Genomic DNA, 24,646 nt, shown 5'->3' with positions numbered 1-24,646 from the left:
TAAAAGTAAAGGCAGAAGAGTAAAAGACACTGTTTGCCACAAGTAGAGCTTCTGGAGCACAGCAAATAACAATGTAGGGAAACCTGCATGGAAATGAGCCAGCTATCATAACCTTAGTAATAAAGGAAAGCTCCATAACTAAAATAGCCAGGAACAAACCACGGACCCTTCAGATCATGGAGGGAAATAATCAAGACAGCTTTGATACCATTGTTCTACTACTTACCTGCTCAGTGAACCCTCATATTACTGAGGCATGCATCTAAGATTCTCCAAGTCTCATACTTTTTCTCCCTCTAATAATCTATTTACCATCTCAAAGAAAAGTGGTGAACTTACTCACATCTACAAAACCCATGCATTTACTTTTTAACATTTAACAGTAACACAGTTATGAAGTGTTTACTGGGCTGGTATGGGGGGTGGGGAAGTCCGCTGTTTCATATACAGATTCTGTTTGCTTGAAACTTTGTCTCTAATATTCTGTTCCCTGCACACCCTACAAATGTTTCTATTAAAAACTTTATTCCTTCAGGACAACAATGGCAGACTGCTTGAAAGTTCAATTCACCTCTGGCGATAATCTCTTCTTACCCTTCTCTACAGCTGGCATCATTGCCTTCTAGATGGGTTTTGACAGGTTAAGAGAGGCATCAACCCGCCAGAACTCTCTTGGTCTTCAAACCTCTAAACCACCACCAGTGCATTCTGCTACACACCTGTGTCTCCACCGCAAGCATCCAGCCTTTTTCGGATTAGAAATGGAGCTTCTGACCTCTCCTCAACTGGATACTTCTCAGTGCAGTCATACAAGCTCTGATAAAGAAGGATTATTCCCTTTTACACTCAGTATCACCACACACCTGGAATTGCTTGTACTGATCTTCTACATCTATATTACTTCTGTGTCGGTGCCCTGTAAAGCCTTCAGGGACACCCAAGACTTTGCAAAATCACTGAACACACTGTTGAGATGTGGAGTTTGTAGAGATATTAAAAAACCAACTGGACGCAGACCTGACCAGCCTGCTCTAATTCAACCTGCTTTGAAGGGGGTGGGGGGGGTGGGGGTTGGGGGCATTGCTTCCAACCTCAAATACTCTGAGTGTCTTCTCTGGCCTCTCCCAGAGTGCAAGCATGTTTGTACAGTTCTTCACATGCAAGATTGCATTTTTATTTGGCTATTTAAAATAAATTAGGAAACAGTAATGTTCTAGGGTTTCATCTTGTCTGTAGCGTGGTAAGAAATATTTTTAGGGTGGAAAAACTCACTGCCTCTCTTGCCTTTTGGGATGGTTCCTAACATCTCGAAAGTATCTTCTGCTTTTCAGGAAATTAGTACAGTTTGTGCCTCATAAAAGCCACCATTTGACGCCATAAGCAGGGATATTCCCCTTACATGTACATACTCTTTTTTTTCCTAAGTTAGCGTGTCAAAAACAGGCTGTGGGAGAGATGCCTTTCAGAATGTAGCTGTGATCTTCTTGATGCAGTGTCCAGATCTGGCTTAGGTACAGCAACCACATTGGGTTGTTCCGATTGCTGACTATTTGTTAAACGTTAACAGTGGGCTTGGAACTTACAAGGCTAAGGGAGGCTTCCCTGCAGCTCTTTTATAACTAAAAGATAAACCTAGGGATTAAAAACCAAAATAACACAAAACCCTCACAAAAAAACAAGGAACGCCCAAAGACTTGTAACAGAATACTAATGTAAGTATTTTAAAACTCAAACATCTTTGTTTTTCCTCATACGAAGACTGACATCAAAGAAAGCAGCGAGAGTTGGTTCTGAGGGCATGTAAGGAGAAATTGCCCTGGAGCAGGGAGGAGGAGGACATAGCAGTGGAAACACAGGACATCACCACAGCTTTCCCACCCACAGGGCTTTTCAGCCTCAATGGAATATTCCCATGCCACGCTCAGCGCTGCTGTGTCATATACGCTGAAGCACTCTGGCACAGGGGCAGTTTGTTTTCACTGTCCTTACAATAGTGCGGGCCTTTCCTTTTCATCTGCATTTCCCTGACCTCCCTTTTCTCCCTCCCTCCCCCCCAATCAAACAATTATCATCAGATGCAGGAAGAACCTTGTTGTGGTTCTGCTGCTCGTAACACAATTTGCTATGCAAATACTTCCTGTGCACCCTGCCAACATGGCACCTCTCCAGAACATAAGACTGGTGTTTGGGAGATGGTCACACAAGCATGATACTTCCTACTACAACTGCTCTGCCCTTCACCTTCCTTCGCCTTATGATGGGCAAGGGCTATAAATACCCAATGGCATGAATGAAATGAAGATGGAGGCTGCCTGTTTGTACCAGTACGAGTGTTTGTGGCAGCGTGCACTGCTGTCCTTCATATAAACAGGGATATACGAGACATTTGTTAAAATATCGTTAACATAATTTTCAGCGTACTTTACATACAAGAGAATTTATGTGAAACTTAAGTTTCATAAAAAATGAAACAAACTGTTTCTGCACGGTAAATTTTCCTGTTATTTGCATAGAACCTCCAATGAACACTGGAAAACATTTGCAGAGCTTCAAAATATCAACTGAAGGCTAATACTAGCTTTTACAAGCAATGACTGAAGTGGGCCCAGATACTGTTAAGATACACAATAGGGACAAAGGAAAACCTTTTGTCTTACAAGAGTCGCTGGTGTTCCCTGTCTGTAATACTTATATGGTAACTCCAGTAGGTGTATGACTTGCTGATGCATAGCCATTTTTCTGTAGTTTATTCTTATCCTCATGCTTCTCCTAAATGCTACTTACAGAAAAACATGAAAGTTAGTGTCAGATTAATAGTAATACCTCTCTTCTCAACCCATGTATCTTTCTAGCAAAAAAACAAGTATACCTAAAAAAAACATACAGAGGAAATGCACAAGAGAAGCAATTTGAGAGAAGACAGAGAAGATGAATATACCAGAAAAGTCAAAGAAAGGATGACTAGGAAGAAGAAATGAAAAATCAGGAAAAAAGCTTTAATGTTGCACACAACACAGTAATATAAGGCTTTGGTGATGAAGACAGGGGGACTGAACTTCAAGTATAACGCAATAAATTCTGTCAAGAGACAACACAGAAGCAGACCATTTTAAAGACAGCATGGTTGAACACTTATTCTGGAGTCCATGAAAGGCATCCAGGAAGACGAACTGAAACGAGTTTTGGTTGAGACACAAATGCACAGGCCAGGTTTTCTGTTGTGGGAACAAAAAAGTATGGAATGCAGGTAAAAGCCAACTGAGCGTGTGATGACAGCACTTGGAGCCCCACGCTGGCTTCCTACCTGCTTCAAAGCACTGCGCAGTGTGTGAAGTTTGACCTCTGACATGGTCCGAGAGTTAGCCTTTCCCTCAATGATGGTCCTAGCAGCAGAAATACTTTAGCTCATAGACACCCAAAATGCAATAAAATAGAAAAGTCAAAAATTTAGAACTATTTCATCGGTTTGTGAATTTAATTATATATCCTACTGTTTACTCATCTTTTGTCACATATTCCAGTGCTTTAACAACAGGAAAACCAAATTCACTAAGGTAATTTACAGGAATCTCTTTATTTGAACTTAGGATATAACCCACAGTAATTATGAGCAGTGTGTGGCAATATTTTCACTATTTAGGACAGGAAGTGAAAAATACCAAACACATCTAAAATTGCATTAGGGATTTGTGCAGACAGAAGGTAATTACACAAAGTGGACTTTGGCCAAGACTCTCAGTACGTGAAGCAATCTCAGAACCTTGTGGAAATTACCATGGGATCTTTAATGACAAGTGGGCTAAATGTTTGTTTAAATCACCCTAAAGAAGATGCCTTCTCTAACAGCACATTGCCCCTTTGCTACACGGACTGACAGCACCATCATACTCCAAAATTAGATGGCATGTCCAACACTACAGCACACAAGTGGAAAACCAAGCAAACAAACAAACAAACAAATACCCCAAAGCACAGTCATTTGAAAAACAGACCAGGAACAGACATCTCAAGTGTTTCGCATACACGGAATTACTTGCTTCCCCCTCCAATTTATTTCAGATTAGTAAGAGATCCCTTATTTTAGGTCAGTGCTATGACAATGGAAGTATGCCAACATAACCTTCATTTTCTTAATTAGCATTTAACAAGAAGTTTGTCCTCTTCTAGAAATATTTCCTTCCATAAGGAAGAATAACCTTCAACAGAAGACAAAACTAAGCCAAGGAGAGGAGAAAAATGAAATTGAAGCTCCCAATATATTTACATGCCTTTAAAATTTATTTATTTACATACCCTTAGAATGTAAATATAATAGATCTGAGTAAAAAAATTACTTCATCTCCCAGAAGCAAGCACAGCACTGTATCTGTATTCATAACCACTCCGGGGAAAAGCAACCACAAAGAAAGTCCCTCTTTTACACACGCTTCTTACCATGGACCATGTGCTCATGTAACTCATTGTTTATCTAGTCTGGAAACAAAAATGCCATGAAAAAGCAATCACAAGGCAGATGGCTGGTTTCATTAATCTGACCCTATTTCTTCCAAGTAAATCTAGTCTACAATAGTGATGCCCCAAATAATCCACCATTCCTATAATACTTAGATTTGCATATTTAGGTTAGAAATGCCCAGCATCACTGGATTAAGATTTTCCCCAGTAAAACAATGCTTTGTCATAAACTCTTACTCCAGAGACCATGCTGATCCTTAAACCAGACGTGTCCACATACTGAAACCCTGAGTGGAAGCACGCTCACAAAACATTCTTACCAGAGCTCACCTCTATAGTTGAAATGCTTTTGGAAGTTTCCTTTTGCTCTACTTAAACCCGACTGTAAAGACTGACAAACGCAAAGATAGCCGCCCCCATGATAACAGATGACAAGATGCAGCACAAGCTTCATCTCTTGCTAATTAAACGAATCAATTAAGACACTATTGTTGCAACTGTGTAACTGCTGTTCTATAGTGGCAATAACAACCCCACGGGGAGGTCTTTTACTACATTAAAATGCTGTCCTCCACAACTCCATTTGATATTATTAGAAACAGTTATTTGCGTCTTGCTGTCATATTAGTAGCAAAGGCAAATTATGGAAATATGCAGACCAGAATGGTCCCAGTATGAGATCAGGTTTGGTTTTCAGCCTCCAAGGGAACAATTGCTGAAATTCCAAAGTTCCCTAAAGTTCTTTAATGGAACTGATAAATCTATCAGCACAGCATCCATTTAGATTCTAGGTAAGGGTCACATATTTGCATACTTTCCTGCTAAGCTGATACAATTCAACTAGATAAATTATCATATTAAGTTTACCCTCCTGAGTTAAACTGATGGAGTTCAAAATTGTTTTCGATGGTTGTCATTAATCGCTGTTACATCCTAAATGCTCACTTTGAAATCTAATTGTGCTGGTGTACCAAGGGTCATATTAATAGTATTTTTAATGTTAAATCTTTGTAAAACATGTTTATTTTACTGATATTACCACTGAAGCCTATAAGACTAATGAGAAACGAAGTATATTTATTATCAATAAAAACTTCATTTAAAATTTACATTCAGAGACTTAAATTAGCTTTACTAACTTCATCATGATTTTGTTTCATTAAGATTCCTCGTTAAGCTTCAAAGCCATATAAATTAATACCTTCTAAACAGTTCTTGGGTATATGCCAAAGTTGCAGCCATCAAAAAGTTGTTTAAAAACATGGGCTACACATATGTTTATTACTTGGCAGTAGACATCATCCTCAGAAGAAAACACTAGATCTTCACTATGAGGTAACAGTCTTGATACAGTTAAAAAAAACCAAACAATACTTCTCTGGCCAAACAAAGCAACTAATAATTATTTCAGCATTGGTAAATCTCAGTCTACCAAAGGACATCACTTGAGTTACATCTGGGTAACCTGTCCACCTGTGTTCCAAGAAGCAACAGGCTAACCAACCAAGTTCAGTCCTTGTCCTCAAAGCATTACTGAGCTCAGTAAGAAACTTATCAAATGAAGTATGGAAACTCAGAAATCCTTCTTTTTCCATTTGCTTATTTCCAAGGGATAATAGGCATAATTTATTATAAGCAAAGACATTACAGATAACACATGCACTACAGAATCCACCAACATTAAGGACATTCACGGGAATTCTGACCTACTTAAAATGTTAGCACACATTTTTTCTCTAGAAATTAAAACTTTCGTTGAAAACAGAAGACAAGGCCAAGATTAAAGTTAACATAAAAAGCAAAACATTAGAATCTAAATGTAATAGCCCATTTCCAGTCTGATTTTGTAAGGAAAACAAGGCTTGCAATCCAAATTTCTGCTTCTCAATCCTCATCCCCAACTCATTCCATCTAATTATCCCATTTGCACCCACATACACTATTTTAACATGCTGATCAACTTCAACCAAATTTGAAGAAAAGGTATTAAGTCCAACTACCTATAAGTATTGTAAGAAACCATAACTATGTTTCAACAAATCTTCTGAAGAGCACTGGCTGTGTTAAGGAAGCAGGAGACCTAAGTCTGTACTCCAGCTGAGGGAAATTTGGCAGCAGCCAGTTGGCCAGCCAGCATGTTCACAGTGGCCATCCAACAAGCACATACACACCTTCAGCTTCACCCTGACACCGCCATCTCTCACTCAAGCAGGTCTCAGGTGAAGACTACAAGAAGTTCTGTGGGAACTTGTGGCACTTCTGGTTTCTTTTAAGTCACAGAAGGAAAATGCAGAAGAAACTCCAAGGAGTTTCTTATTTCTCTCCCCAAAGGAATCCTGAGCAAGATTTCCAAAATAATATAAGTGATTTTAGGACATGACTTTTGGTAACACCGGTATTTCTGAATCTCTCAGGTGCTTTTGAGTTTGCCCCCAATGGGCAGCTTTGATATATTCACTATACTTTCTGCTTTAAAACATACAAATATATAACAGAATTGAAATGAGAATGGCATGTGTAGCTGTGTGACTACACCTGATCATTCACATCATGTCAAATGGAACAGTTTTCCCTGACAAGTCCTAATAATGGGCGTATCAATACTTTCACATGAAATCCTTGTGGCATGAATCTGCCACTTTCTGTGGAATACCACAGCAGTTGTAGCCAGTCTCAGGATTCTCACTGCCCATGTTCAAAATGAATTTGCAGAAATTAGTGCTTCTAGAACCAAATGCACGTTTTTCCTAGAGACATCTTCAGCATTACTGAAATGCCACTGACAACAGCTCTACTACTAGAAGCACTGCGGTTCACAGCCCTTCTGAAAGTCCGTGAAAAGAAAAAAAATCTATACAACAGTAGAATTCCCTTTAGATCAGCAGGGACCCTAATCTTAAGGCTTGTGAAAAGGAAGAGTAAAAAAAAAAACATTTTAAAAAAGACATTAGCTTGCAAAATAAACACCTACTGGACTGTATTTATTTTCTTGTGGTTAATACTCTACATATTCCAATAAACACAACCTTTGTAACCTCTGCAGGTTTCAACCCATGTTTGAAACTTCTGCATAAATCTTCAGTATCTAGTTTCAGAAGTGTCACATAGAGAAAGAAAAGCAGAAAGGAAGAAAACTTGTTACGAAGTGCAATGATTTTAAGGGTGAAAGAAGCAGGTCATTAAACATTTGTCATTGTGAGCTAAATCAGACTCATACAGTCAAAGCTTCCATCTTTACTGCTGTTTAATCGGTCTCTGCAAGAATGCAGGGAGAAAGAAAAAGGAGGAGGAAGCTGTCTGGAAGCTGACGAGGTTATATACAGACTGTAAAGTTCCAGGACTATTTGTAAGCCTCAGTAATGGGACAACAAGTTGAAAGTTTGCTGCTGAAGCAAAAGCAGACAAGTCATGGCAGGAGGGAACGGAAAGGGGAATCAGCAGTGAGAAGTAAAGTTAGTACACTGACCTGTAGCTCTTAGGATTACCTTAGGTACATAAATGATGAATATGCAGTAAGCCAGGAAGCAAAGATTTAGAGGAATGCTTCTACGTAAAGCTCTCAATTTCTGACCAGCTTGTCAGAAAAACATACGTAACTAATAACCTTGATGGCATATGAAACATCCTTTTGCCAACCTATCTGGAAGTAGCTAAAGAATAATTAAGAAGTCATTAATATTGAGTGATGACCACTGTACTAGAACATATGCCAACTATGCTAACAGGCATGGCCAGGGCTTGATTAGAGATTAGTTTTCCTAAACCCACCATTCTCAACCTGCAGACCTGGTTGAGGCAGTAGGTCTCCAAGCTATTTTAAATGGGTCTGCAAGAAGGCTGAAGAACAGTAAGAGTAGCATTAACAGGCTAATAGTAATTGTGAGAGAACAGCAGCCTCCTCAGCAAAACTTCAAAAGTTTTTTTGTAAATCACGGGTGACAAAATGCACTCCATCAGGGATGAATGAGACTGAAGCAACGGAAAAACCTCCAGTGAGAAGGCTGAACCAAGCAAATGGTGCTAGGAAACTCAGAAGCACCTAAAGATAGCTTGATTCTTAGGCCAGAGCAATTCCGCTCTCTTCCACATGGGTTCCTATATTGTGTTCACCACTGAGAAACACTGTCAAGTGATACACTGAGCAACATGACCAACATCTGTCACATATATATTCTTTCATCCTCCCCCAGAGGAAAGAAGCAACTGTTATTATCTCTGCTCTGATGTTAGAGAACAGAAGCTCAAAGAAATGGCACAAATGATGAGCAGAGGATAGTCCCCACTGCAGCTGGAGACTCTTCGCAGTCTGGGACTGTCTCTTTTGAGGGAAGTGTTCCACTGGGCCAGCAGAACATCGCTGTCAAGCATGGCCTGCAGCCCAAAGCTGACAATGACACTATGGACATGATGAAGCCAGGCCACTCACTATCCGAGCATACAGACATTTCTTTGTTTGAAATTTTACAGAGGCCATTAAACACAGCCTAGAATAAGTTTAATGCTTCCATAACAATCTGTAGTCCTCTATAGACTTGCAGCTTTCTTAGCATTAAAGGCTGCCTGCCCAGACATCTTTAATTGCTGAAGTCCAGCTGACAGAGGCATGAGTAACCAGCAAATGACTGGGGCCAGCAGTGGGTCAGCGAAAAACATTCCTCTCACATAAAAGAGCAGAAGGTGGAACAAAGAGACAAGAGACACGAGAGAAACTGGAGGTGAACTAGAAAGAGAGGAGTAAAGGGTGGACTTTGGTCCTCTGAAAAGACTACTCAAACATACAGGCTCCTGAACTGCAGAGGCTGAAGCAGCAGCTCCAAGTCTAGATCTTACTATTTGTATGTAAATCTAAATCTGTACGTTTTTATTTCATACAGATCTTTAGGTTGAGAGAACAAGTCCTGTGAGGAGCATCTGAGGGAAGTGGGGTTGTTGAGCCTGGAGAAAGGGAGGCTCAGAGCAGACCTTATCGCTCTCTACAACTACCTGTTGTAAGATGGGGGTCTGTCTCTTCTCCCAGGTAGCAAGTGACAGGACAGACAAGAGGAAACAGCCTCAAGTTGCACCAGGGGAGGTTTAGACTGGGTATGAGGAAACATTTCTTTCCCTGAAAGACTTATCAAGTCCTGGAACAGGCTGCCCAGGGAGCTGAGTCCCCATCCCTGGAGGTATTTAAGAGACATGCAGACATGGCACTTAGGGACACAGTTTAGTGGTGGACTTGGCAATGCTGGGTTAAGGGTTGGACTCAATGATCTTAAATGTCTTTTCCAACACAGAATTGTTTATGTTTGTTGCAAATCTACTTCTGTGAGCTACCTACACACATGAGACAACCCATAAAGGACTGCCTGTCTCCTTGCCTCCTGGCACTCTTGGTTTTGGAGATTAATTTGAAGGATGTGCTATCTTGTTTCCTTTTTCTTTGTACAATATACAGCCCAGTAAGATTGTGCCTTGGTGTTACAGTAATGCTGTTAATAAATACACTTTGAATAATTCTAGTGTAAAGTGGCAAAATAGCAGGACTCCATCAGCACATTATATCTAGTCATGTTCATCAAAGAGGAAAAATTAGTAAAAACTCATGTAAAATCTCAATTAATGCCATGATCTATAATCTGTTCTGAAATAATCAGGACCCAAAATGTTATTCCAAGAAAATTAAACTAAATCAGTGTAGCTTCCTATTCAACAACTATTTCTTACTGCTAGAAGTTGGTTGCTCCTCAAGCAGAAACATCCTTGTACATCCTCCAATAGCATGAGTCCTGTATCAGATCTAAGACTCATAACTCTCTAAAAAAAAAAATAATGCAGAAAACAAGCTATCCAATGCCACTAGAATTCAAAGAAAAATGCTCAAGTAGCAAATAATTTCTACTCATGATCACAAACAAACAAAAATATGATTACAGATCCACACAGACCCCCCAAATGATGCTAACAGTGTTCACCCAAAGCTATGATTTCACTGGGGAAAGCAACACGAATTTTCCTGTTCTCCTCTAAAATAACAGAAATATGCTGCTACACAGAAGCATTTGTCCTACTGTCTACACGTTTACCATCTGTTATGCAGCAGAATTCATATCAAACTGTTGTCTTTCTGCTGTAATGTAGTTTTCTCTGTCCTTCACCTAGCTAACTGGGACAGCAAGGATGTTTCTGATAGAGAAGCATACCTTTCAGTTCTCCTCGGTGTCATCTGGCTTCCTGAAACAGGGGCTTGTGATCTATCAAAAACCAGCAGCAGAATTGTTTCTACCATCCAATGTCAAAAAATCCAGTATCTTTTATTGAAGCTGATGCCTTCCTGACAAGCCAGGGAGCTGTGCGCTCCCGATCGGCTGGTTCTAAAAATATGTGCTGGTGGAGAGGTCAGCAGTGCCTACATGCAGTAGCACTGCCCTGCCTGCCACCACTGAAGTGACAGCAACATTTGCCCCTGTCCAAAGTAACAGAGAATGCTCAAAGCTATCCCTAACATTTTCTACTATGAAAAAAAGAGCAAAGCAATAACTTCACAAGCTGATTATTACACTCATAACAATACATTATAATAATAATGAGCAATCAAGAGCTTCTTGCTGCTAAATATTCCTTTTGAACACTTACTATTTTGACCACACTTCTGTGTTAGCAAAGGTTTAGTAAGAGATACGCAACGGTGAACCCAACATACGTTTCTAAGAATTCCATTAAGATTATGTTCTTTTCTTTGAACATTTACATTTGTGAACATGTACACATACGCACACAGGTACACACATACAGACTCTGTATCTACACGTGTAGGCAATTTGTAGGGGGCATTATTGTAAAGAAAACCCATCCTTCCCCCCCCCCCGCCCCCCATTATCCAGGCTGAGTGTATTAAACTGAAATCAGAAGAGTACAAGGATGTTAAAGGAGCGAACACCAAATTAAGTAAAGGGACTTAGGGGAAAGGAGGGGACAGTAGGCTAGAGGGACTGATAGGAGCACAGGTACAGGCTCTGGCTTGGATTCTGCGAACAAACTGGTATCAGAGCAAACCCTGGGAAGCAGACTTCATTACTGCTTCTCTACCCTGCTCACTGAAATGCTCTCTCTGGGTTTCGTCAGCAAGACATGTGCATAATTTATATTAAATAAAAAATCATGGGCAGAGTACTACAGTCTTTTCTGTTTAGCCCTCTTGAGAATTTCAGTTGCAATCACATACCTGATTTCCCAAAGTAACTAAGATCCAATAAATACACATAAGGTACTTAGTAAAAGTTTCTTCATCAATTTTTTAAAGCTAAAAGCACATCAATACTGTACACTCTGTTGCGTTGCACAAGGCCCAGCACAAGAGTTCTAGTATGAGTGAGACTCCAGAGCACTTCTAACATATGAACATGAAATGTTTTCTCATCTAACCTAAAAACAAATTAAATTTTTAATGTCACCAAATACACAATCACAATTTTCTCTGCTACAGCACCCACTTACAGATCAATTAAAATCTTCTCAGTATTATCAAGTTGTATTTCTGTTAGCATCTTATCTACTTGGAGTAATTATTTTCTTCTCACACAGTCTATAAGATCAGTCAGCTAGCAGTAATCTCGCATATGCAGGATGCAACTCCAGAGCTGAAGCATTGTTACAATTCCAATAGTGTAGAACACAACTTTTATGTTATGTCTTATTTGTAACTGCCACTCTGCTTGACACTGATTAAGACAAATAAAGGTATATGCGCATATAGATATGTATTTATAGAAACAAAAAATCTTAGGGGCACTTTTCATCTCTGAAAAACAACATGCAAGTCTACAGGTATTCTTGTTCACTGTTACCATGTTATAACCTTGCAAAAATGGCTTCCTAGCACTTGTAGACGAACTAATCACAAGTAGAATAAAAGCATTATCATATGCAATCTTAATCTAGCTTTGTTCAACACATACAGTGCACAGAGATGTTATGACTAAATTCTGAAGGGAATGTTTCATTCCTAGGCTTTTCACTGTTAATGTCACTACAGGGAAGCCTGTTGGCAGCAACCAGAACAACTTACTTTAAAGGATACTGCAATTTTATTTCATTTTCACAACTATTTTTAGGTGCATAAGGAACACGGAAAAATTCAATGATTGCATTTTAATCATGCAAATCATGGAACTGGAAGCTGTGTCCATCACATATGTTTATAAGCATCCATCACCTAACACAAAACTTTGGGTTCTATATTATACGTGACTGCTCCAGATAATAGCAGGTGAAAAAAAAAATCTGTTTTATTGAGTAAATTCTGTCTAATGGTATAAAATCTGATTAGGATTTTAGGCATACTTCAGCAAAAAAAATCTGGGAGAAAAACAGAGTTACCACATTTCGTTAGAATGAGAAAAGGACAGAAGACTTTCCATTACTAAATAGTTTTTTCCTAAGACCAACCCATCTGTGGGATGTGAGGACACATGGTATGGTGAAGCAACAGAGATGAGAAGGTTGAGGGGGTGGGGAAGAGTGGGTTTGATTCTGATGTGGATCAAACCTGAGTATGTTGCAATAAGCTTACAAGGCTACACTCAGTTACTCTTAAATCCCTTGTAAATGAAACAAAAGCAAACTTGACTCAATTGAAATGTGGAATGCAGGTACTGTGCACCATGCCTTGGAAGTCAGCTTCAGAAATTTGCCCAAATCCACCTGTTAAGCTCAGAATATTTACACAGAATGTGAACCTTCACATATACAAGCATAAATGTACTGCCGGCGTAATTTACCTATTTTCTGTTTACATTATATTCTTCTACCAACATAACTCTTGACAATAGTTATACATACTTACCACTGTGCCTAGAAACTGAATGCTTGTATCTCCAGAGGCATTCCGAGAAAGCCGCTGAAAAAAAAAACAGATGTAAAACAGATTAGAAGCTTCTCCAGAATTTGAAACCATTCCATTTTCTGTGTCACAACACTGTAAAATAATCAAAACTAATTGAGTACACAAATCTATACATGAAACAGAATAAAACCATTTCCTTCAACAGTTTCCGTACTAGAAAGCTAATTCATGCTTCAGCACATATTTTGGTTCTGTTTCAGTGAATAAAATTTATTTTTGAAGAACAATGAAAACAAGTATGTCCAAGTACAACACGGAACAACCTTGGGCTTGCAGAAAGATGAATGTCATGAATAATGAGACTTCTGCCATCTCTAAATGTCTATGATTCTGCATTCCTGTTACTCTCATTTAGTATTATCTTCATTCTCTCCTAATGAGACACATTTTAATCTCTTTTTAAAATGCAAACCTCCAGTGATGCTACTTTGAAAACAGAGGGAAAAAATGACCTTATGAAATGTCTGGTCACCTACTGTGGTTCAGGAGTTGATTGAAGTTATTAAACAGTCTTCAAATATTACCTTGTCAGTAAGCCACAATACAATGCAAAAGAAAATATATTATTGATGTAACACAGTATTATCCATAACCTAAATATGCAAAATGCATAAAGTATTCTTTTTTCACACTGAAGGAGGCAGCGATACACAAGAAGAGGTTTTTCTTCCTTTTTTTTTTTTTCCTGCTGTTAAATTGTAGTACATACAGACCCAAAATCAGGGCTCTACTCACAGGACGCAGCATACTTACACAATGCCAGGTGTACATATGAGCACAGAAGCACAGACTTGAGGTGTTTATCAATTGCAAAGAGCTGTGAAGAGATCTTCAGCATTTTTAAAGACAACGAATCCTAGGAACAGGGCTGCAAATCATCTTGAGAGATCTTCTAGTCTAGTACCCTTGGCAGAATCAACACACACCTGTGTCACTCCCAAACAACGTGTATCTAACCCAATTTTTAAAATCTTTCAAATGCAGAGATTTCACAGTCTCCCTAAGCAATTCACCCCAGTGTTCAGCATCCTTATCATTTGGAAGTTTTTTTCCTAATATCTGACTAAAACAACCCTTACTGCAACTGCGGCACATTAATTCTCCTCTTTTTCCATCACAGACAGGAAACACCGATTACTCCCTTTCTTTTTAAAGCTACCTGCAGGTATGTGAAAAGCCATTATCACAGTTCCCTTTAGTCATCTTCTCTAGACTAAGTGAAAAAGTGCTACACAACAATAGCTAGCTATCCCCCAAAACAATTTTAATAGCAATAAATTAAATCCTGGTCTTTTTTCAATAACGGTGCATGTTCCTCTGCTACACTTTATGAAGTAATAATTACTACAGCCCAAACATGCTTATTTTTTGACTTAACAGGTCACACACTGACACTGCAATCTGTACAATCATATGAAAACAAAGGATGATGTGCCAAAGCCTGACATATTTCAACAATAATGATTAATGAAATGGAAAATAAGGGAAAAAAAATTCATACAAAACCTGACGTTTACTTTTATAAAGGAAACAGGAATATACACTTTTCCCACAGTCTAGGATAAACACAATCAGGTTTTGGAAAACCACAAAGAAGAACAAAGTACCGGCTGCCTACAATGAATGAACCACATGCCAAAACAAACAAGTCCCAACCACTTGATAAGCTGTCAGAAAATGGCAAGCCGAAAAAAATTAAAGGATTTAATTTCTTTTTTTCCTGGAATGCCCTCCACCCTCGTTAGAGTTCTGTCACTTATTGTGCTACCCTTTTGTCCGCTTTCAAGGGTCACTAGAGACCTTTTCATGTCCTAATAAAAATTCCATTTTTTTGGCTAATCTTCCCGTCACACAGAAAAACACAACTTAAAAAACAAAACAACAACAACAAAAAAAAAGAAGACGAAGAAGAAGAAGAAAATAGAGCCCTTTTGTCATTTTCTTTAAAGGCTTTCAAAGTAAAGCCAGGTATCTTGACAACTTGACTTATTTTTCACAACTGAAAACAAAATCATTAAAGTATTTCCTCACACACAGTCTCTTTACTCACAACTAAATAAGACGGCATAGCAATAACCAAGCCCTTTCAAAAATAATTTAATAACCAATTTAATAAAGCCCAATATATCTATATGTGTGTATATCAAGAAGACAGCTTCTAAAGCCATAGTCTCAAGCCAAGACAAAGATAGAAGCAGCCTTTTTCCTGTTCTGACGCTGTTGAAGTACACTGGTACCACAGTATAGTAAATCCTCACTGCTACTGTTTGCTGTGTCCAAAATACAAAGCATTACATTCAGTTGTTCATAGCATTAAGAATCAGTATAAGCACTAAAATCAATCTCTTGAATTAACAGTCAGTAAGGGTCGGGGGTGTGGGAATAATAACGGGGAAGGTGAGGAAAACAGTTAACAAATAGAAAATAAATTTCCCTTCTGGGTATATTTAAAAAAAAAAAAAAAAAACAAAAAAAAAACCAACCAAGAAAGAAAGGTAGAGAAATTCTCCAAGTCACAAAACATATGTTACATCAAGACCAAAAAGAGAACTGCCAGGCTTTTGAGAACCATGTTACAAAAGAATCAGCACATTATCATAATTAATGTTTCAAATTACAGTTGTAAATAAATTTCAGCTGTTAGATGTGATTAGATTTTTTGAAGCATATTGAAAGGAGTTATTTCTGTTCCACTGGTGGGCTTGTGTTTCTGGGATTTGTAAATGTAATTGATGTTTTCAAGAAAATGAAAGGACATGGTTAACAATTATTCTTTTATTTTCCACCTCTTTAGAAAAAGGACCAGTCTCCAGTTTCTCTTGTAAAGTTAGATATTTACATATTCTATACCTCATAATAGATGGTTTCATATTGCATGTGATAGCAGGAAAATAATCAAATATAGAGGTAACAAAAGAGAATAGCTAATTATATGCAGTCATTGTTGTCCTAATAAATTGCAAATTATTTACTAGGAGGTTTACACCAAAAAGCAAGGGAAGTCTACCATTTAAACAAAGACAAAACATCACTGTATGTTTACCTGCCAGAACAGTAAAATTACATTGTTGGCATCAATTATGTCATCTTAGATATAACCGATGCTCTTCTGGTTGATTCAACTGACACAGCTTCAGAGTAACTTAATTAGTGTAATATTAGTTAAAAGTATAATTTTTTTCCTTATGAGAAAGTAACAAGCTAAATCAATTTGGGGGGAAAAATATCACAACTTAAAAAATCCATCTGCAGTCTCAAAGCTGTCAAATGGGTGTGAGTGTTACATAAATATTATATGTATTTTTACACACACAGGTTACAGTATGCTATACTGCATATGCTATGTATATACAAACAAAATGCTTATGCACACATATAAAAATAGACGTGTATACAATCATACAAAATGCGTTCGGTTTTCCTCCTCTATCTTAAGCACATGCTATACCACAGTCATTTCACAAATAACTGTTTTAATCTGCAAATCCCAGTAAATTACCAGAGGTTAGTGTGATATGACTTTAAATTCTTCTGCTTTGCCATAGAAAATTATTTCCACTTAGTTGAGTATCAAAGATCTATTCATCGTAAGATGCAGTAGGGTTACAATCAGCTTTGCATTAAGCTTGCAGTGGATGAGCACTTGCAGATAAAAACGATAACAACCCTTACATGAACAAGGATAAAGCAGCTCAGCCAAACATAAAATATATATTACTGAAAGAGATTCTAAACCAACATTATTAGACAACAACAAGATCTCAGAGTATTTTCCACAAATCTTCTGGTATCTTGGGCTCCCCAAGCTACTGGAGGGGAGCAGCTGCAGGGAGGGAGTGACACCAAAACAAAGAGACTCCAACAGACCAAAAGCAATTTTTTTGCTTTGCTTACAAATAAAAAAGGTAATGTGTCAAGTCAAAATGAATACAAACTGGCAAAGGAAATCATATTTATCTTCAACTACTACATAACGCCTTTATTTGTTGAAAGTAAAGCTGGAGACCATTTGTTACAGAAAATGTACAGGTTGTCATTTGGCAAATGTTTTTTGCAACTTTTTCAAGCCATGGCATGACTGCATTAACAGTCAGACAACAAGTATCAGACTATACAGAACAACAAAACAAACAAAAAAAAAGGTCAGAAAACCTATACAGACAAAATTTTGAGTGAAACACTGCAGTTTCCCAGCATGGTGCTGTTTTTCAGAATGCAGTTCTTGCAACTCCTATAACTTCATTTCAACTGGTCGCTACCAGAAATTCTAAACATCTTATGCCACAAACTTCAAACAGAACACTATCCACTTTGGGGCCAATATTTATAAATTCCTGAAAATCCAACCTAGCAAAATACAGGCCAGAATCATCCCCAGACAGATCTAATTAAAAAACAAATTACTCTTACGATAGGGCAAGTCAGGGGAAAAGACCACAGTGACTTAACTTGTAAAGGTATAGCAGATTCATCTGCTAGTACCTCATCTGTAAGATTTTGTGTACATGAAGTAGGTTGGACATCTGGAAAGTTCCATCACCCACCCATGTCACTTCCATCTTTGGAGTCCCATGGTTGGGTCAGAGAGGAGAAGAAAACTGCAGAAGTAGCTGTGAAACCATGAAGTCATCTTCTTGTCAAAATATGAGGATTGGTTTGGCTTTATCAGTCTCCTTTTCCTTCTCCTCCTAGAACCTTTGCAGAAAGCAGAACTTCATTTCAGCCCTCCCTCTCCACTATGCAAAAACCCAGACTAGGGACGTAATCCCAGACTCGCAATGTGATCGAGCTTTCTCACATATCAGAGACTGTCTGCACCACACTATATTGTCAGACTGCTGCTGCCTCACAAGCCTTTCCACTTAGGGGTTCACTCTGCTTTTGTCACAGTTTAGCATTCTCCACTGGTGGTGCCATCGTTTCCTCTCCTTAGCGCAATAAACTACAGATGGAAACTCAGTCCGATTTTGTATGGTGCTCTACCCTTAGCCATTGTAAGTTTTAGATCGCGCTTTATAGTAAATGAAGCCTCAGTTCGCTGTTCTTCCTCATGTCTACATTTTCCAGGTTCTTAGGTTTCCAGGTCCAAGGACAGCAATCCACCCAGCGGCAAAGGAGATGATCAAGCCCTGCTGTGTATGAAGCATTTTGACATGTGAAAGATGTCCAAGCCTGATGTAAATGGGACTGCATGAAGCAGTCTTTCCCTTTAAAAGGAATGCTGCCAGGATGCTGAGGAACCGGCCTCCCGAGCACCTGTTGCAAGCTGCATCAGTCCCTTTCCAGGGACTAAATGGTATCCATTCCCAAACAGTACAAATACAGATGTTAAACACAGTGTGAATGGCTTACAGGGCATCAATCCACACAGATAATGGTGCAGGTGCAGTTTCTAAGGGGCTGAGGCACCACATTATTACTTTTAAAAGAACCATTCTCTTAATGCCCGGGATTCAATTTCAGTAGATGGCTTAGGAATTTCTGCTCTCCCAATAACAGAATAATGGAAACACAGATCCTTCCCAATATTTCTTTAGGTGATACCCAAAGTTAATGTCACTTGTTGCTTCTTTTTGCCAAGCTTTAGACATGCAAACATTTAATATTAATACTACTGCAGTATTGCTATTACATATACATAGAGCACCTTCCAAGCATGTCCATGTGCTCCTTTAACCCTCTGAGGCAGGTAGCTGTTACAAAGCCGTGTATGAGAAGCTTTAAAACAAACAAACAAAACAAAAACACCACCCAAAAAACCAACCCACAGGAAAGACTGTTTATTTGGTGTTGGTAAAGAATGAATCTAAAGGACGTTTACTTCAGCCCAACATTTCCAGCTATTTACAATTACTTACAATAATAAAGAATTTAGATCTCCCTGTGAACTTCTAAATTTTGGCTGTTCTTATATTAAAATCACAAAATTACTAAAACTTTTAGAAAATTCACCCTTGTTTTGACATACCGTAATACATTTTGCTCTTACAGGGGGACAGTGTGCAGGCAATACACTGCCATGTGATTCCAGATCTGGTAACGTTTGTGACTGCCCTGAGACAGAGCCTTTGCAGGATCCACAGCCCTTTCTCGCTCTTTGATGCCCCTCCTCTTCCTTCCTCTTTGCTCTCTGAATGTGTTACCGCGTTCAAGAGAACTATTCCTTGTCTTTCAAGGCTTAGATATCATAAAACTACCATGTCTGTCAACAACTGAATACAATGCTTTGGTCTTTGGACACATACAGAACCCTTATAGTTATTCATCCTGAATATTGTCTGTCATTAAAATTTATAGCCCCTTTGGAAAAAAATATGGCATGAGATACTGTGACAACTAACATTATTTGATTAACCCCTTGAACAACGCAGGATATAACTAATCCCATAAGGTTAAAGAAAGGGAGAAGTTTGTCATTTGTAGATAGAGCTTTATTGTGGAAGACCTCTCTGAAAAGTAGACAATAAATTCCAGAGGGGCTGATTTGGCATAGCAGCTGATCACTCATTTCCTTCCTGGATGAAAAAAAAAATATTTCATTTTCATGAAAGAATTGACAGGGGTGGTAGTATGTGCTTTCTGCTTCTGCTGCTTAATTAAGGAAGAAAAAAAAAAAAAAGCAGTGCTCTGTAATTTTATGATCTTTTATTTCCTTTAATTTTCCCCTTCCCTTCACACATTCTCCATTTGAACCATGGACAACGGTGTGGAGTCAGCCTTCAATTAAAACGATTTCGCACACATCTGCAGACTGCCCATGAGATTCAGGTACTTCCTATTTAAAGTAGACATTAATAGAAATACTCTGGTATGACAGTAAAGGATAGCCAATAATTTTGAAGGTTTCATGACTCAGGGACTGGCCATACTGCTGTTGTATAGGCTACAAGTATATTCAGGGTTCATTTTAAAAAGCAGTAAGTTTAACAATTTTGGCAAACACCCATGATGGTGAATCCATGAAAGTAGTATTTGTTTTAATATGCATCATTGGCAATTACAGCAAGCAGCACCAAAAGGGCCAGTTTTTACACAGCTTCCCTCTCCCTACAACTTTGGGAAATAAAGGAAGTCGCAGTCCTACCTTAAGTCACCCATGATCAAACGATGAAACCTAAGTGGTACAATTACTAGTTTTCTTGTACAGGAACTTTCACAAACTCAACAAGTTGAATTATCTAATAATTAGCTAAAGCAGATCACCCAGGTCTTTCCAAGTACACCTAGGAGATACGCACTGAATCATGCATGCTGGCTGATGCATGATGCCCACCCCAGCCGTTACCAGCCAGAAGTAATAATTCAATATGAACATCAGCTCTGTGCTTGGTTTTGGTTAAAACAGAGGAAATAAGTATTAGAAATTAGTAATGAGAACAGATAAACAGCGAACACTATGAAGTTATGGTAGAAATCTAGGTTTTGTCTGTACTCTTAACACTGAGCACAGTTCTGGTCCCCACAGCTCAGAAAGGAGATAACAGAAATGGGAGATGTTCAGAGAGGAAGACGTAAAGACACCCTGCAAGGAACAACTCTGCAGCACTGAAAAGCGGTAACTGAGTGAGGATGAGGATACAAGCAGCATGGACACAGTGTGTAGACATGAACTGCTTGTCTCTTCCAACACAGGGACTAAGAGGAATTCAAATGAAGCTGAAGGACACTGCCATAGCAATTATTGGGCAATACTAAGGCTGCAATAACCAACTTGCCAAAATCCATCATTCGCTTTGTGCAACTGCAGGGAAAGAAGTAACAGCAATAACAGTGCCCTGACCGAAACATATTAATACTTTCCAAATAATTTTAAAAGCTGTAAACACAGCAAGGCATACTACATGTGCCACAGGCTTTTGTATTTGTCTTGTACATGGATATTTGAGAGCTTGTTTGCACTTGTCTCAAATGCTGAGTGTCAACTGAGGTGATAAAGAGCAATTTCTCTGTATCATATCCACTGATCATTTTTGGAGTTTCAAGGCCAAAGTCCATTTTCTCAGATGACTGTGGCTGGATGAGCAAAAAAGAAAACATGAGCAGCCTGTGTTTCTGTACTGCTAAGTAAAGACGGGCCACGGACTGATGCCAAAGCCAAATGGCAATAACTACCTCAGTCCCACTGCTTAGGTCTATACAGCATGGCATAAACCTGTACCAGATTTTTCTAGGTCAGCCATAACTGGAACAGGCTGAAACAAAGCCAGGGAGTAAGCTACCAATTAATCAATATGGACACCAGGAATCTTACACTCCGGCTTTTCTTTACCCAACAGTATAGCTAGCTATTCAGATGTAGTATACCCAAATGCCTGCCCTATTTGCAAATCATTGTGTGCCCCTCTTCTAGAAACAACCTAGCAAAAATAATCCTGAAATCACGGGTAAATGACAACAGCAGAGTGTGTGCAGTAATTGCACAGTGCTAAAGAATGGACTGTCAAGCAGTCTTCACGTATATTTGCTCACTAAAGCTCCCCAAAATAATTTTCAGGGTTTAAGAAAATGAGTGTGATGAAGTAATGGTACTTTAGACCTGAAACCTATACAATGTATCATTATCACAGATTACACCCGAGTTCTCAAAACAGCAAAAATAAATAAATAAATAAATATAGCTAATTTTTCTTAAAAAATTACATGTGTGTGTGAAAAAAAGTCTCCACAGAGTTGAAGGAAATGAATACTTGGCCATAGGCTTTGTTCTGTCAGACATTTCCCAGGAACAAAGGCTTCATAACCTACAACATTTTCATTTTATGAAACAACCAAAATAATAATCAAAAGAAATATTGTATCAGAGAAGCACTTAAATTTGTCATATTGCAGGATGTAGAATATATTCCTCCTGCTGCAATTGTTGATGCAATAAATAAATGGAAAAAAAAAAGTGATGCCATCACTGAAATCCCTGTAACACTGTAAGCAGAAAAAATTCCACTGATGAATTTTCATCTATTTTGTTCACAAAAAACCTTGAAGCTTGACACAGTAGATGTCAGCTTTACAGGAGCATGATTTTGTTTAGTAATTCCATTACTCTCTTAAATTACATATTGTTGTGACCGATAAAGACTTTTTTTACTGCAGAGTTTGGGATGTCCAGCAGTCACAGAACAGTTGGGCTGGAAGGGACCTCTGGAAATCAAGTAGCCATAATCACTGTTCAAAGCAAAGCTAATGTCAAAGTAATATTGAGCTGCTCAGGACCTTGTCCAATTGAGTTCTATGTCCTACAGAGCTTCAGTTCACCACAGATCAATCCTCTGAAAGTCAGGAAATACAAAGAGAAGGCATCACCAATGCCACCGTAAAATTGCTTTGCTGAAGCTGCCAAAACCCACAAAGAGTTTTCCAGGCTCCAGGCAGAATGTCTATGCTATCTTCAGAGCGTGGAAGGTTTCCTTACAGCAAGCTAGCAGCACTGTGAGACCAGCGTGGGCTGACAATATGTCAGTGGAAAGGCTGGGTATATATGATATGAGAAAGAGGTACAAAAGCGTTGGCAAAAGATGGTAACAAATAATTCCACCTAAATCATTCTATGATTCTGGCTTTGGATCCTTTTGCTATAGGGAACTGTCTGCAAGTAAATGGTATGTAAGGATGGATTGAGTGTTTGATGATGGGATCAATGAAAGCGGAGCATTTAAGAGCACTATGGAGTTGTAAAATTTGTCTGTGTGGTGTTGCTGTGGAGCAGCCTCAGAATTTGAATGGTCGGTGGTGTGGTTGTAGAGAACTTGCCCAAACACAAGTAGTGCCAAAGCAAAGAGAGTTTGAGGATCTCCTACATGCTTTTTTTTTTTTTTTTTTTCCCTTGGGCAACCTTATGTCTCTGCAGATATCTGATCTTCCTGCACAGCGTCCCAGTAGCGGGTACCTACTCAGAACCTGACTGTAGTAAGGACAGACTTGCAGTTAGGTTCAAGTCCTTCTGCTGGACTTCGTGGATTCATCAATCTATCCTGAGGTCCCCTTAGATTCTGATTTACATAAGGGAATAGAAGATGATGTTCAGCCCTACGGAAAAGGCAGCTTATTCCTCTCTTCTCTCCTTCCACCTGTTCCCCAGTTTATATGCACAGGGCGAGAGAAGAGGTCATAGATGATGAGTTCTGCAGGCACAGGCTCACTGAAATCCAGCTTACTTGTATATGGGAGCAGAGACAGAGGGATAAAAATGCCCTCATTGGCCTAAAATATGCCTGCTGCCTTTCCCCCAGCTGTTGTTACTTTCCAGGATACCATTCTGAACTACCATTCCCCCTCCCAGTTTCCACTGGAGTTCTTATGGCTCTTTTCTGCAACTCAATCAGCCTCCTCTTTTCCAGTCACTCTTCACAAGAATCATTAAGCACCTCATTTATTTGTTTATTTTTACTATAAATATGGCCAGAAAGGCTGTACCATACTCAAATAATGTTTTATATATAAACGTATTTTAAATGTGTTTTCAATTATTAACAGCTAATCCCTTCAAATCTGAATCCTCAGGAAGACATATTGTAACCAAATACCTATAGTTACTTCTCTGATTTTCAGCCAAGGCAGAGCCCAAATTCACAGTAGTTAGGTATAAGTCAGATTCTGAGCCACTAACGTCTTTGGAAGCAGGTAGGGAAAACCATTTTGGCAACATATTTCTGCACACAAAAATCAATGTGCTTGGTGAACAAAATCCTACGCTTCACTGCATTGAATTCAGCTTCCCCAAATGATAGGCAGCATCTAGTTACAAGTGGAGAAAATGCTGAGAAACTGGGATTAGCCAAAACTACTACAAACAACAACCCGTGACGAAATCTGTGTACTTCAAGAAATGCTATGGGGTCTGCCCACACCCTCATCCCTGGAGACTGTATCTCAGAAGTCTCTTGCTCATATGATCCCAAGTTTTCATCACTTCATCACCTTGCACAGCACAGAGATTTCAGAGCCCCCGTGCTGCGGCGGTGCGGACCTGCAGTATACCCCAGGGTTCTGGTCTCTCTATCATCTGGGGACCTGGCCAGGCACTCCGCAGCGCCCATCTGCTGCACACAGATGGGCTTCCTTGCCAAGGAAACAAAAGCGGGAGGGAGGGGGCTGCCACACATCCTAGCTGTGCCCTGATATGCCCTAGACAGACTGTGACCAGGGCACATACCTCTCCTCAGGTGGTCAGATGTATTCCCAGGTCCCGTACTCTAGAAATAGTCCTAGAAAACCTGTTTTTTAAACTCATAGGCCCTTCTTAACTCTGTGGCAGGGCTGGTGCTCTGCTTTGCTCTAATACACGTTGAGCCTTTAGCAGAGGAGTGGAAA

General features: G+C 39.1%; 1 protein-coding gene across 1 annotated transcript in view; it reads right to left on the bottom strand.

Annotated features, from left to right (window-relative positions):
- Window positions 1-24,646, bottom strand: part of PCCA (propionyl-CoA carboxylase subunit alpha) — a 292,472-nt gene that overhangs the window by 46,298 nt on the left and 221,528 nt on the right. Inside the window, exon 21 of the mRNA XM_055702705.1 lies at window positions 13,280-13,333. Within this exon, the coding sequence (XP_055558680.1) occupies window positions 13,280-13,333 (54 nt within the window). The remainder of the gene's footprint in view (window positions 1-13,279; window positions 13,334-24,646) is intronic.

Source organism: Falco cherrug, chromosome 2 (genome assembly GCF_023634085.1).
Source record: "Falco cherrug isolate bFalChe1 chromosome 2, bFalChe1.pri, whole genome shotgun sequence".
Taxonomy (NCBI): domain Eukaryota; kingdom Metazoa; phylum Chordata; class Aves; order Falconiformes; family Falconidae; genus Falco; species Falco cherrug.
This window is presented reverse-complemented; position numbering and strand designations above follow the sequence as displayed.